At 35.0% G+C, this 16,250-nt stretch overlaps 1 protein-coding gene across 1 annotated transcript in view; it reads right to left on the bottom strand.

Annotated features, from left to right (window-relative positions):
- Positions 1-16,250, bottom strand: part of sxc (O-linked N-acetylglucosamine (GlcNAc) transferase sxc) — a 52,765-nt gene that overhangs the window by 32,544 nt on the left and 3,971 nt on the right. Inside the window, exons 3-4 of the mRNA XM_088267083.1 lie at positions 5,082-5,265; positions 555-623 (exon numbers count right to left, since the gene is read on the bottom strand). Of these exons, the coding sequence (XP_088123209.1) occupies positions 555-623; positions 5,082-5,265 (253 nt within the window). The remainder of the gene's footprint in view (positions 1-554; positions 624-5,081; positions 5,266-16,250) is intronic.

The raw sequence follows: 16,250 nt of genomic DNA, 5'->3' as shown, positions 1-16,250 counted from the left end.
TCACCGTTACAATGAGACGCAGATTACTATAGCTAGACAATCAGACCCGTGCGTAGCGCAGATTTGCAAATGTTGAATCGCAATTACGCTCATCGAGAATTTTGTTGCCAATAAAAACTAGTTTTATAAATAAAAAAAATACACATATCTCATATACAAAAAATGCGCAAAGTAAAGGTAATAGGTACAGCAAGATTATATTAATATCTCCACAAAGATGAAGAGATGAGATTAGAATATGGAATTGTGGATATTTATACGGCTTATGTTGGATAGTTTAAGTGATCACTTTATGCGCTGTGTAACATTTAAGATTTTAGCCATAACTGACAACCACATTTTAATTTTTTTTGTTGTATATTTGTTTTATTCGTGTTATACTTTTTAAATTTTCAGTATAAACTTCAAAGCATCTATAGTTGAAAATTGTATGTTAGCAGAGGTCTTTTTATTTGAATTACTTTACATACTAGTAAATGCATGAAAATATAATTTTCAACTTATTTTGAATGCTCTACAAAATAAATACCATCTGAATCAATATTCGGTAATACCTTTGCTTCTTCCAATCTGCCAAGAGCTTTCAGTAAGTTGCCTAAATCACTTCGGACGCAGTATAAATCCTGAAATAAAAAAATAAAAAAATATAATTAAAAAGGTGGAATTCACTAAAAAACCATAATAATATTGAAATTATATGTGATATTTTCAAGTATTTCAGAAGGGAATCTCAAATGCACCAATGAAGGTTTTTCTATGACCTACGAGTAATTGAAGATATAAAACGTTCCTTGAATATTTCAACCATCCGACTTGTCAAGCTGTTTAAATGAATAACTGGTACAAACCACCTTAACAAATTAAACAAATAATCAGCTAGTTCTTTTAAAGCATAAATCGATTACTTTAATTAAAAATTATTGTCCGCCTCCGTAGTGTAATGGTCAGCACGCTCGGCTACCGTTCTGGAGGTCCCAGGTTCGATTCCCAAGGGGGGTAAAATAAATATAAGTGATTTTTTCACTGTCATATTTATTCAATATTACCCTGGACTGGTACCTGAAGCGGAGGGCTGATCACCTTTCCTTCGTGTATAAACGATCAAGATAACACTGCGTTTATATGAAGCAGTGCCCTATGCACCATTGGGGTGCGGATAAGGGTTTTATTATTATTATTAAAAATTATTTAGCAAAAGTTAAGTCGTAATTTCTACAAGTGAAGGATAAAACTCCCGAGTTAGAAGAGAAACAAGAGAAATAGTAGGGGAGAAAAGCAAAATGGCAGCAACGGCACTCGGATTTCATGCCCGTACTCTAACTAGCTTGTGTAAGTTTGACCTTGCTACTATTGAGCCATATGGATAATACAGAAATATGTTGCCACTGAGTGACTCTTCCCAATGACAATATTTCAGATAAAAATGGTCATTAAAACATAGCACATATTATACAACACTAGATACTTATTATGTGTAATTGGACAGATAATTGTAAAATATTGCCCTGGGGACAGATATGAATATTATCGAAGCTATGTTAAAGGTTCTGATAATGAAATGCAATACGTTATGAATCAATGTGCGACAACTAGTCTAGATATACAATATCAATATGAAACAACTTTGCGGTAGCTTGCACAACCCCGAGTACCCCGTGCTCCTTCACTTATGCCATCTGTGTCCTAACAAACACATTCTATTCCGAGGTCCTATAATATTCTATCTGGAACGCAGGACTGATCCCCTTCGATCGAGTCGGCACTGCGTCGTTCTGCCCCACGCACCACTCGGGTGCGGACAGGGGCCAGAAGAATCGCAAGAATCTCCCGGAGAATGTGGGAATTGTGAACAAGAGATGAAACAAGACAAGAATATGCTTTAAACGACAATAGCGTGTAACTCATCGGGGTCTTGATCATGGGCTTCTGCGAACATATGTGACACGGCGACAAACTGAGGATTACTTACCGGCTGATTATCCGGAACGCTAACAGTTTCCGAGTTACCAACGGCACTGGAATGAGTGCTACTAGGATATTTGCTATCCGGAACAGCATTCACTTTCTTCATCGCATCTATAGTGTCCAGTATGGCCTCGAAACCATTAGTCACAAGGAACTCCACTTTTCCCAGTTTCTCAGTAACGTTCACTACCAGCCTCATAGTTTTCAACAACAGGTCCTGGATTTCGGGCACGGTAGCCATTTCGGTATACAATACGCAAACACTTCTGAACAAAAAAATACAACTGCTTCAACAAAGAGGTAGAGAGCGAGTGGTCGCCAGTTCGAACTATATTTAAATATTAACCAAAATGCTGACAAAATTTATGGAGTAGGCAAAAATTCACATCGCATGCAAAATTAGTTTTTCTAGAATTTCTTAGAAGACCTGACCTTACTAGGAACCCGGCACACGAATAACTGAATAAAGAACCTAAGTGAAAAGTGAATAAACAGTTTATGTACGGCTTGTTTATTATTTTATTTCCACATCACAAATTAATTCCTTCCATATTAGCAGTCAGCTAACTCGTAACTTGCGATGAAATGTGACTCAAATGAAAACAAATTTGTGAAAAGGTATACCCATAAGCGATGACGAGGCATACAGTTATTTCGCGACTTGTAAATATTATATTTTTATTCCCCTTACATGGCGAGTGATGGCTCATATTTATTCTTTTAACAAAACAGACCAGATATAGAAATACTACCGACTATTTGTTGTTTTGATCAATTCTATAAATAAAAAATTGTTATAATCAATATTAAAACCACTAACATATTATAATTGTCGACAAGTTTTAAAAAAAAACTGCCCCGTCATCTTTTTATACTAACAACTAACTTGAATTACTAATATATATTAGCATTCGAGATTTGGTACGGAATGTTGTTTTTTTTTACATATACAGTCAAACTCGGTTATAACGAGGATGAAGGGACTGAATGAATTTGCTTGTTATAACCGTTCTTCGTTATATCTGAGAATAGTTTTTTTTTTTAAAAACATACCTATAACATGAAATATGTTATCTGGAATGGTCACATACCACAATATGTCGCAATTGAAACAAAATTCATCCAATTCACCCATTACACACATGTCATATTTTTCTGTCAATCCAGTTAACCTATAAAAATTTGAAAATCCTGCGCTGCTTGGATACAAAACTATTGTAACAGTTTCATCAAAATTCATACGATCACTATTGTTCTGATGTTCTTTTTAAATTTAGATAAAAATACAATATTGACACTGAGAATGATGAAAACTTTTTATGCACTTTTGCTTCTTATTCACATAACATTTTTTGCGCCGTGTTCTATTTCACGAATACTTTCCGCCTTTTCGCAAATTAAGACACTTTTTATTATTATTAGATATGTTGATAATTCGAGGGTTTGTTTTTTCTGACCTGCTCTAGAATTGATCTGACATTCCACACCTCGGAATGTTTATTATACAATGTCCACAGTAACCATAGAACATACAAAATATGGAAACTCATAAAAATCCCCTAAACAAGCCTGACGTTCCAAAACTATAAAATAAGTTATTTACTGTAGTAAAGTGGGTCCTTACAGACATGGCAAAGCTCGCAATTTGGAACATGCAATTTAAACCCATATGCGTGAAACCTTTTATTTATTGTCGGTGACAACACAAATTTAGTACTTAGAGTCATAAACGTAATCCGATCCCGGCGGCAACGGTCTACATATGCATTATACCTCATATTTTCATATATATATATACATATATGGCGTCTGGAGTGTGCATCTAAATTACGTGCATGTGCCGAATAAACATGACATGTCTTTGAAATTCTACTCTTAATGCTCTTACAATTTTATCGATTATCCAATCGCCACCTAAAAAGTTCATTTTTTACTCAAAATGATTTATTCCAAACTTAACACATTGTAGTCGGGCACTTTGAACAATAGACTCTAACCTATAGCGGACGTTTTTCGCGATTAGCACAAAAATATATCGCTTTCTTAAAATTGACACAATTTCTAAACCAAATAATATTTTCGATTGAAATTTTCAAAGAAATCATACATGACGTTTAATCATCAAATATAAATTATAATGATAATTTTTAATTAAGTATTCCGTATTTCGCAATTTTAAAAGCATTGTAAACTCTAAAAAATAGTCTTCCCCTCCGAGATATCATTCCCTATACAATGCTAATATATTCAAATAATAAAATACCAAACAATAAACAAAACAGTGCGAAAAATAGTCCAATACGTGAAATGACTCAAACTAAACTGGAGATTGAGATCGCATAAAAACTCTAGATTTCTGGCGATGCCTTTACAAGCGACACACTAGCCAATCCGGTCAAGGCATCTCAAATAACGTCAACAGACTGTCGCCTAGCACCCAGGTAGCAGATTACCCTTCAACGCATTTTATTTCACGCTGATAACAAACCCGTATATTGCCGTTTCCCGCCGATAACCGACAGTCGACAAAAACGGCATTTGCCGTGTCCCGCAGTTGACCGACAGTCCACGAAAAACGGCAAATGCCGTGTCCCGCCGACAACGTGTTAACACATTGTTTGAGGAAAACACTTAAAAGCATATTTTACATACTGTTGGTAAGGAGCGGGAGACGCTTATAAGCGTTCTATTTGCTACTTTTGGTGGAGGGCGAGAGACACCAAAAAACACTTTATAGATTGGAATAGTTTACGGTTACTCGTGATTAGGTTACTTGTGATTATTATACGACCCTAATTAGGGTTGGGGTTGATGAACAAACTGCGTAACAACAATGTTTAAATTTAAATTGAATCTAATTAAAGCCTAATTTGTATAATCTGGCCATAGCGAAGGTCAATTTATAGTGAACGGAACTGGTACCTCACTCGCTTTAAACCACTTTGAAACCTACACTAAACTATTGCATAAAGTTGGTTGGGAGGGCCATGTATCCAGACGAGAGAGTGGCGGGCGGGGAAGGAGTTCCGGAGTAGCGACAGACTGGAGCGGCAGGAGGCAAAGTCAATCTTCAGGCAGTGAAAGCGAGAGAGGGTTAGTGAGACAAGTACACTCACCGGGTTATATTGAAGAGCCGTAACATAAGCCTGGACTGCTTGTTCCATGTCTCCTGCCGCCACGAGGGCAGCCGCAAGATTAATGTAGCCATCGATGAAGTCTGGCTTCAGGCGAACTGCATGGCGATAATTCTCAAGCGCTTCTTGTAACTGACCACGTTCTTTGTAGACATTTCCGAGATTACTGAAAAAATAATACAATTAATGACATAACTATCTCCACTCAAGTTCAGTCAGTTTGTGATAAATAGTGGTATGTATATTTAATTAAAAATCGGAATTATTAAATAATTTACTATTCACAATTTTAGTGTACAATCTGCTTCCACTATCCAGTCATTAAAAAAGATATGAATAAAACAGCCATTCATAAATGGATAATTGCCATATTGTGTTTGATTGCATATTATGAACAATTCTTTCATATAGTTCTATATTAAGAAATTGGAAAACTCAGTGAGGGTACATTATTGTAATAAATATATGATGGAATATAAATAAATAATACAAGTCCGTTAAAATATTTCCACTTATCAGTAAAAGCGAATCGTTTAAAAAAAAAATAAAGTCGAACCCGGTTATTATAAGCACGGTTATAGCGAGATCTCGGATATAACGAGGAAACATTCGTTGACATTTTGGTTTCTGATTTTTTCCATACATTTATTTACGGTTATAACAAGCTACTTCTCGGCTACAATGAGTAAAAATAACGCCAAAAAAATAAAAAATCTTAAAACTGTCAATGATTTTTTTTTTTAAAACACTTTTTTAGACCCAAAGCAATAAAATCCAAGCGGGCAGTTATCTAGTACAAAAGTTGAGATACTAAGTACCTAATTGGTGTTTTGCTGACAACATTGAAATAGTATCCGCGCATATCCTTTAAATTTCATGTTTATTTATTTAATTTATTATTAGATTAAAACCAATATTTTTAGCTTTTCCACTTTTTTATTTGACCATTTTATTTATTTTATTTATTTAATTATTTACAGCATTACTGCCTTTTACAAAAAATAACATAGAAATTAAGATAGATTACATTGAAAATAATAACAAATGATATAAAATAAAAATAATGAAAAAGAAAAGATAAGTATAAGTACTAAAATAATTCAAAACTTGGTTAAAAAAAAACTAACTAACCATCACGCCGCTTCTCCGCAGGGGTAGGCAGAGAGAATAGAGCGCCACACCACTCTGTCCTTGCAAACATTCTTCGCCTCTTCCACGTTCATGCATCTCCTCATACATACCCGCCGATTGTTACGACTCCTAACCTGACCACTTTCAAGTATTTGGCATACCTGATCGTGCCAAGTTTTTCTCGGTCTTCCTCTGCTTCTTTTTCCGCTAACATTTGCCTCATAAATTTGTTTTACCGTTCTTTCCTCATTCATTCCTTCTACATGTCCAAACCATCTCAACACACCTTTCTTAATTTTATCGATAATGCTTATCTCAGCTTTGCATTCCTTCCTTATTTCACTATTCGTACATCTATCATACATCGTTTTGTCGCACATTCTTCTGAGAGATCGCATTTCGACTGCATTCAGTCTACTTTCATCCTTCTTTTGCCAACTCCATGTTTCACTTCCATACATTAGAGTTGGAACCGGGACTCCGTGTGCACTGCCAGTTTAGCTTCCGCTGATAGGTTTTTATTTGCTATAACTGATTTCAGTGCACCATTAACTTTGTTACCAGCATTCACTCTCCTTTCTAAGTCTTTATCGATCTTTCCATCCCTAGAAAACATACTACCCAAATACACGAAATCATCTGCCTGTTAAAAAGTTAATAAAATTGGTAAAGATTAGGGAAGCTAATAATCAAAATAGAATTCATACCAAGAGATCCAAAAAGTGCTCTGTAAATTTTGACTCAAAGATATTTACTGATGTACTAAAAATATTAATTGATCTCGGAATAAGAGAGAACATATCGCGCACTCCTTTCAAGAACGTCATAAATCAAAATACTTGATTTTTCAGGAGAACGTTTTTAAAGTTTAAAAATATAATACAATGTATGAAAAATAAATATCAAGCCACTTTTTGAACTTTTTACTGTGCAACAGATCTTTTTAGATAAAAACTGAAGGTTTTTTTTTTAAATATGCCTCTTTTGCTGGGATATAGTACATTTTCTGGGCATTCCGAAAACACGCACAACTGAAAATTGACGATTTTCGATTTATGACGTTCTTGAAAGGAGTGAGCGATATGGTAGGTAGTTTTCCAATGGCTAAACTGGAAAATATTATGTTGTCGTGTGTGCCAGGTCAGTAGTGATAGCAACTCGGGACTATCAATCATATTATTGAGTATTTTAAGAAGAAATACCAAATCAAATAAAACTCTCCTGTCACATAATGTCATTTATTTCAATTCATTTAATAAAAAAATATAGTTTAAATCGCAACTAGGAATATTTAATTTAAAATTTTCACCTCTGAGGAATTTATTTTGGAATCTTTTAATTGAACGAGAATGAGTATCGTAGTATGGTTAAGTTTAAAAATATAATACAATGTATTTATTTAACTTTTTACTGTGCAGATCTTTTTATGTAAAACCTGAAGGTTTTTCTCCATTTGAGAAATAGTTGGTATATTTAAAAAAATTATTAAAGAGTACCTTTTCTTCAAAATGCAAAAACAACACTTTCTGCCCTGTAGCGGGTAAATATTAAGTTAAAAATATGCCGCTTTTGCTGGGATATATTACATTTTCTGGGGATTCCGAAAACATGCACAACTGAAAATTGTCAATTTTTGATATATGACGTTGTTGAAAGGAGTGAGCAATGTGTGTAACGGGTGAATTGTATGAATTTTGTTTCAATTGCGACATATTGTGTTATGTTACCATTCTAGATAACATACTTCATGTGGTAGGTATGTTTATAAAAAATACCTATTCACGGATATAACGAGTAACAGCTCTTAATACCACCAAATATGAAAATTTTGTAAAATAATTTTTAGTATTAACTTTTAGCCACCCAGTGGTCCTTTAAGGGATGGCGGATTTGCGTCGTTCAATGCCTGCCAGTCCTTTACAGGACTGGTGATTGTGATGCATTTCGCTATTGGATTACACTGATTTACGACAATAATATTAAAAATATGAATGCTTATGTAAATAATGTCTTTGAGATACTGATACATCATTTTATTTTTGGTTTCGATAAATATTTTAGTCATGATGCATAATATTAGTGTTTATACCTGCATTACAAGGTTGACTCTTCGGAGATGTATTGTGTTTTATTAAGCGGACTGAATTAAAAGCTGCTTTATTACGGTCCCCTTAATAAAACTCACCACGGTAACTTTTTCGTCATTTTCTGAACTAGACGGTTGTAATCGCTTTATTAAAAGGTATAAATTGAGAATTTTAATTATTATCAGTTTTTATTCTTTAACTTCAATGTGTAATGATATAAAATGTGAAAAATCACAAATATAGCCTTGTAAATTGTAAACAATAAACAATCTATTATTTTGATAATGCTTTTTATTTTACCTAAATAGGACGACTAATTTTAGAGATATTATTTTTATAACAGCTATGCGTAGGTAGCAAGTCCCGCAAATATTTCACAAAAATGCTGGAGCGAAGCGCTACCCTCATTGCACATTTACAAGTTAATTAATGGTTAATTATCTTCTATTTATATTCATTTGTTGATTAATGAAAACACAAAAATACTTAATTAAAATGAAAAAACTGTTCAATTGACCTATTCGGCTGTCCAAACTTCAAACACAATAAGGGAAATTTTTTTCGAAAATGTTTTTTTTTGGCATTTTTAGACTAAGTAGATTCTACTTAGTCCTAAAATGCAAAAAAAAACTTTTTCAAACAAATTGTCCCTTACTGTGTTATAAGTTTGAACAGCCGTATTGGCTCCCGCTAGCTCCCCATCTCTCTGCAAGTTATGGATACCCTGCCAATAAAACTAGAAGTCAAGCCATTTTTGTCGTCTTCATACAAATTGAAGTGCTGCTCAGCAAGTGCATGGCTCATCAACAAAAAGAAGTGATAGTTGGAAGGAGAAAATCTAGTGAATAAGGCGGGTGCAGTAGGAACTCCTCCTCCAGAGTGCCTCCAAGTATTTGCAAACAAAAGTTGATGTGTGTAGCGGAGCATTGTCTTAGTTAAAAATTAACCGCTCTAATCATTGCTGGTAATAGAGCATGTTGCACGGAGCTCAGTTGAGTTTGACCAATTGTTGATGGTAGCGTTGAGCATTAACAATCTCTCTCTGTTTTAGCAGCTGAAGTAGATGATACCTTTCTGATTCCACCAAACACAAAGCATTTTTTCCCAAAGCGATCCGGTCTGGCGGACAATGTCGCTGGACAGTGTCGACCCACGATTTCATGAGCTTAGGATTTTTGAAAACTATTGGCTTTTTGACACAAGTAACAATTCAATGAAACAAACGTTTTCTTTGTTTCATGCTACCAGGATTTCGCAGGTGTTGCGACAATGTTCCTGCTGTGTTTCGTCCAATGAGACACCTATTTACCGAACTTCTGAATCCTTCCCATGGCACGCAAGCACTCGGAAATGGCCGGGCGAGAAACAACCATTTGCATGGCAAGCATTTCTTGCGATTGTGTGTTGTCCTCATCTAAAAGAGCTTGCGAATCGGTGTCCTGAAATTATACAGTTGATTTTCTCGATTCTGGTTGGACATGTCGAAATTCCCTTCGCTAAACCGACTGAATCAATATGGGTAAGTCCTTTTCGATAGGACATTGTCAACGTAGGTCTCCAAGAGCATTCTATGTAATTTAGCAGCAGATTTCTTGGAGTTGAAGTGGTAAAGTATAACCTTCCCGCACAAAATATGGCATACTACAGACAAAAAAAACTACCGTAAGTATGTGGTTGTAAATATGCACATGTTATTGTTGACAAATCGCTTACTCCTTTCAAGAACGTCATAAATCAAAAAACTTGATTTTTCAGGAGAACATTTTTAAAGTTTGAAAATATAACACAACGTATTAAAAATTAATATCAAGCCACTTATTCAACTTTTTACTGTGCAACAGATTTTTTTAGGTAAAACCTGAAGGTTTTATATGAATTTGAATAATATTTAGTATATTTCAAAAAATAATTAAACAATACCTTTTCATCAAAATGCAAAAACAACATTTTCTGCCCTGTAGCGGGTAAATGTTATGTTAAAAATATGCCTCTTTTGCTGGGATATAGTACATTTTCTGGGAAAACATGCACAACTGAAAATTGACAATTTTTGATTTATAACATTCTCGAAAGCAGTGAGCGAAATGTCAAACCTGCAAAAAACCACACATGACTTTTTCCCAAAATGACTCCATTTGCAAGCAACACCTCCAATGAGCAAAGGGCAATCCTAAGGATACAGATAGTTTCGGCATAACGTAATCATTAAAATCAAGGATCTTTACTAATAAAGTGAGCATAGCGCGACATGTGTAGACCCATTTTGAAGGCTGTTTGTAGGTTTGTATATTATGATACTTTTAATTGTTCTTAAAGATACTATATTATCGAATGGTTACAAAGTAGATAACTAAAATAAACTTTACAGCTTCCAAGATATTACACAACTAAAACGAGGCTAAATGAGAAACATTTGAAATGCCTTTTACTCGAGTCACTACAACAACGACAATAGACTGCTTGGCGACAATCCTTAGCCTTTCATTTGTTTGCATATTTTATCTGTACAAATCTGGAAATGAGGGCAGGATATTTTTAGACCAATTTACACAAAGGTATTCAAATGAGGGGTGCTGTTTTATCTTATTCATACTTAAGTCGAAAAAAATAATTTAAAAACTATATATGTATATTTAGATATTGAAATGCGATCTCTCAGACGAATGTGTGGCAAAACAATGTTTGATAGATGTTCGAATGATGTAATAAGGAAAGAATGCAAGGCTGAGATAAGTATTATCGATAAAATTAAGAAAGGTGTGTTGAGATGGTTTGGACATGTGGAACGTATGAGTTAAGAAAGAACGGTTAAACAAATTTACGAGGCGAATGTAGTTGGAAAAAAAAGCGGAGGTAGACCGAGGAAAACTTGGCACAATCAGGTATGTCAAATACTTGAAAGCGGCCGGATCAGGAGTCGTACTAATCGTCAAGTATGTATGAGGAGATGCATGAATGTGGAAGAGGCAAAGAATGTTTGCAAAGACAGAGTGGTGTGGCGTTCGATTTTCTCTGCCTACCCCTGCGGGGGAAGCGGAGTGATGGTTAGTTAGTTAGTTTATAAAGATATATATATAGTAATCACTTAAACCAGTCTGGGACGGTTGTCAGCCCCGTAAATTTCCAGACTTCCATATTCTTCTTCATCTTTGATGAGATGTCAAAAAATAATGAGGTTTTAAGGTTGGCCACAACTAGAATAGATAAAAACCAGCGAGTATTCAAATGAATCGATGTGCCAATACGTTTTGAAGCAATCGGTGAATAACTTTAGGAGATTTAAGATTATAAATACAATGGAACCTCTCATTACGAGCACATCTTATAAAGGGTAATTAGCATAACAGAGGAAGGGCAAGTCCCTTTTCCACGACATTCACTTGTGAACCGGGACTTTTGTGACCCTCACTTCTGCTTGGAAAAAACTTTGGCCAGAGTGTTGTCAAATGTGATTTTGAAACAGTAACTGTGATGTCTACAGTCAGCGAGATTGTGTCATTAGCCAATATCACGGGACTCGAGGTGGATAACAAAGATATTAAAGAGCTAGTGAAAGAGTACAGCCAAGAGCTGACACCGAAGAGCTTATAGAGTTAATAATAATAATAATAATAATTTGGATAATTTGTATAGCGCCATTTTCGTAAAATACTACCTCAAGGGCGCTTATAAAGACATGAATAATAATAATAATAATAAGATGATGATGATAATGATATAAAGAAAATGGATTAAAACGTCGTCAATCGATCTCAGGCCTTCGAGTCTGGAGCGAGGTGAAGATGAGCCGACAAATAAAAACATCTCACCAATAGATGTCTCTAGTGAAGTTTTAGTGATTCATGAACAAGGTTTCTAAATTGGTTCATATATATAGAACTTCCAAGAATTTGAGTAGTGTGGTTGTCAACAATGGGTAGAATTGGTGTATGTTACACGTGTGTAAAGTGATCACTTAAACCAGCCTATGACGGTCGTAAGCCCCGTAAATGCCCAGACTTCCATATTCTTCTTCATCTTTGATGAGATGTCAAAAAATAAGACGAATAAAAACGCCTTCCTCTTGATCCCATGGAGAATGGGCAAGGTGTTGAGCAGGACGCATTCCTGGGCAGTGGTCGTCACGCTGGAGGGCAGCTTGTTGATCTCCTCGTCATTGTGGATGGCCAACTTCCAACTTCCAGACTAGCACAGTTCAAACGGGACTTCACTTTTACCTCTTTTGCCGCCCTTCCGTGATCCGACATGATGGTTTTGTCTCTGAAGTTTTCCGCTTTCGCTTTCATACAAATGGGAGCTGGCGCAATTGAGGTATTTAAGTTTGTAGTTCGATTTCATAAAATTTAACCGTTTAAGCACATGTTCTCAGATTGGTATTGTCTTTGCACATTTTTATTGCAGTCATTTATCCCCGAGAAGTTAGGGGTTTCGGATGAATACACTATGGTCATAAAGTACCCTTAAGGGACGAACACAAAGCACTTTTTAATGCCAACTTGCCACATGTGTTCATTCGGCACAGATTCTTAGAACTACACTACACCGTTTAGACCAGCATTGCTATATTGAATGACGCAATGATATTATTGATGCACTTTCATCAGTTAACAGCTAACCTTTATAAAATTATAACTTTGAACCATTTCAAGTTAACACCAATCACAATATTTATAGATGAGGAAAAAATTGTAGACTTGAGATGTAAATGTTCGGAGAAAATTAAATAAATGATGGAGCGTGGTTCTCTCAGCAGCCGCGTCGGGCGCTCGAGGAACCACACTCATCGTTGCATCGTGTTTCACAGTAAGAAATTATATAGAAGAGTTTTAATGGAGGAGGAAGAAGTAGCGGAGCAACAATTTTATAGCATAAAAGAGAAATGCTTAAAGCATGGGAAAATGTTGTATCGTACATTAAGAAGCATCATCACCCTAATAAGGAGGTGGCTATTCGTGCTACAAATTTATTCAATGATAATGCTGTGAAATATTTTCGCCAAATTTTAAAGGAATATTCCAAGTTTTTACACTCCTTAACAATTTATAAATAATTTTATTTGAATAAATGTAAAAAAAAAATAATATTAAATATTGAGTTTTCTTTCTAACGCATTATCGTATTTTAACTTGATTTGTATTAGAAAAGCAGTCATAAAATAAGATTCTTCTCTAGATATTTTTTAAGGGATTACAGAGTGTTGACTATACCAACATTGTGTACAACACGAGGGCGCTGGATTGAAGCTGCAATAACTTATTACAAACTAATGAAATGAAACAAGTTGGAACTTTAGCTTGTTACATGGTGATAAACTAATAAAAAAAATGGTAGTGGATTCACCTTGGCTAAAAAAAAGATCATTTACCAATGACATTTCAATCTGAAGCCATTAGTGTACTAGATCTGTTCAATTGATTCAACTGACGCGACGTTATAAAACAAAATGTACTTTATTTAGAGGTTACATGTCTGGGTCCCCTTCAAAGTATTCTCCACCGCGATGCACACCCTAATCCCGACAGTGTTTCCACTTTTGAAAACAGTCCTGTTCTTGAGCTCTTTTGTAGTCTCAAATCTTCTTCTTTTCAAAGGTCTTTTGAGTTCAGGGAACAAGAGAAGTCAGAAGAAGCGAGATCATATGAGTAGAGCGGGTGGGGAAGAAGAGTGATTGAGTGTTTGGCCAAAAACTCAAGAGCTCTGAAACCTGAATGGGCTGAAGCTGATGAAATGACAACGGTCATGACAAAACTCCAACTGAGTAAAGTGTTCCAGGTCTGTTTCCAAAAGTGAAAACACCATCGGGATATGTATGTGTGTCGGAGAGATTAATACTATTTAGGAGACCCAGACATGTAACTTGTGATTACAATACATTTTATTTTATGACGTCAGTCTACGTATTAATGAAACAGGCTATGTAACAATAAAAATGGGAGTATCGCTTGTCAATCTTGCTGGAAATGAGGAAAATAACTGCAGGCAACACACAGACAACTGATGCAAAATCAATGATTAAGCAGTGCAGTGCATAGGTGAAGTTAATAATACATGATGAATTTATTTTGACAAGTTTTAAAAAAACGCAATCGATTGATGACTACCTATAAATATTTATAACAAAAGTGCTTTAGTCTGGAGTATAAATTAAACAGGATGTCATTCAGAAGACCTTGTTTGTTGTATTTGAGCTATGTGTTGCAATATACCACTCTTGATATCTCTTTTGTTGGAAATATTTTATTTTTAAACGGATAAGCCATTTAGATAAAAGTCATAATATGTTTGGTACACAATTTGGTAAATAAATAAATAATTTATACAGATGGAATGACAAAGTGTAGATATAATACATTATCACTTAAACAAAAAATGGTAAAAACATTTAATTTTCAAGACAGGTCTGACAGAAATTATATTGTCTGGAATTCAAACAAATTTCCAGCACTTGTCCAGATTTTCCACCACCTTTATCTGGTTGCGTGTGTGCACTGGCATCCAGTATGAAACACCGGCAAGGACAAAGGGCATAATAACCCAAGTTTATTCGGCTATGATTTAAACTCAGAGAAATAATAAGAGTAAAATTAGAAGTACTCTGAATAATAGGAAATAAAAACAATGATCAGTAGTTTGCGTTTATGTTTTCTGAAGAAAACAAAGATATGCCGTTACATAATAATATATTATGTATTGCCCTGATATATCTTCTGTCAAAACAAAGATATGACTTTATGTAATGTGTATTATTGCCCTCATATTTTCATTCAAAAAATATTTTATTTTTTAACACCTTAACGACCGATCTCGCGTTTGCGCGGAAATTTGAACTGACCGCTAAGGACCGGTCCCGCGATATGAAGGTAGTCAAACTCAATGACATCTATTGAGTTAATCGAGACATTTGTTTATTTGGGAAAAAAAATCACGCTACTTAAAAAGGTTTGTCTCATGGCTACGAGTTGATTTCATGAACGTTTGTATCTTTTCTAAAATTTTATGACTGAAATTTTGCCTGGAAATTTTGCCTTTTCAAATCTTGTCTGCGATATATTCTATGGTCTGACCGAATTTGTTTGGATATTTTTTCAGAAGATCCTAGTGATATCGAGAGAAGTGAATAGTGATTCAGGTAGCGGTTCTGAAATAATTAGAGAAGCTATAAGAGGTCCTCTGGTTATGTGAATGGTTTTGAGTGATTCTGCCGGGGATGTTGATGATATGGACTGGTCAGACACCGACACTCCAAAAACTGCCGGACAACAATTTGCTAAGATATCATGAATGGAGAATTTACGAGGCTTACATTGTAAACAATATACATTAATAAGAGATAACATAATCACGTGTCTCATTCATAAACTGATTAATGGAAACATGTATTCCTATTAATATACATGTACCCAAATACTATATGATACTGTTTTAATGTATTAAATTAAAAATACATTAAAACCTAGATACAGTGGACTTCGGATATAGCGGACAAAAAATCAGTTGAAATGTAAAAAAATTAAATAATAATAATAATAAAATTGGATAACTTATATAGCGCCATTTTTGTAAAAAAATACCTCAAGGGCGCTTCACTGTGAATGAATTGGGGAAAATATTATGGTGGAAATGATTTAGCAAACAAATGTGTTTTTAGTCTTTTTCTAAAGATCATCTCACTCTCACTATTTCTAACCATTGGTGGAAGAGCATTCCACGCCGTCGGTCCTGCAACAGCAAAGGCACGCTCGCCAAATTTAGTGCGTTGGTTGCGAGCTGGTAAGATCACTTTGCCCATTGCAGATGTTGTAGCCGATGGAAGCGTGAGACGTCTATCAACCAATTCATCTGGAATACACAGCTCCTTAAGATACTCTGGAGCCATATTGTGTATTGATTTATACATGAGTAGGCAGAGTTTATACTCAACCCTTTGGGGAAA

Source organism: Brachycentrus maculatus, unplaced genomic scaffold (assembly GCF_059751285.1).
Source record: "Brachycentrus maculatus isolate JH-2025_06_01 unplaced genomic scaffold, ASM5975128v1 h1tg000018l, whole genome shotgun sequence".
NCBI lineage: Eukaryota > Metazoa > Arthropoda > Insecta > Trichoptera > Brachycentridae > Brachycentrus > Brachycentrus maculatus.
This window is presented reverse-complemented; position numbering and strand designations above follow the sequence as displayed.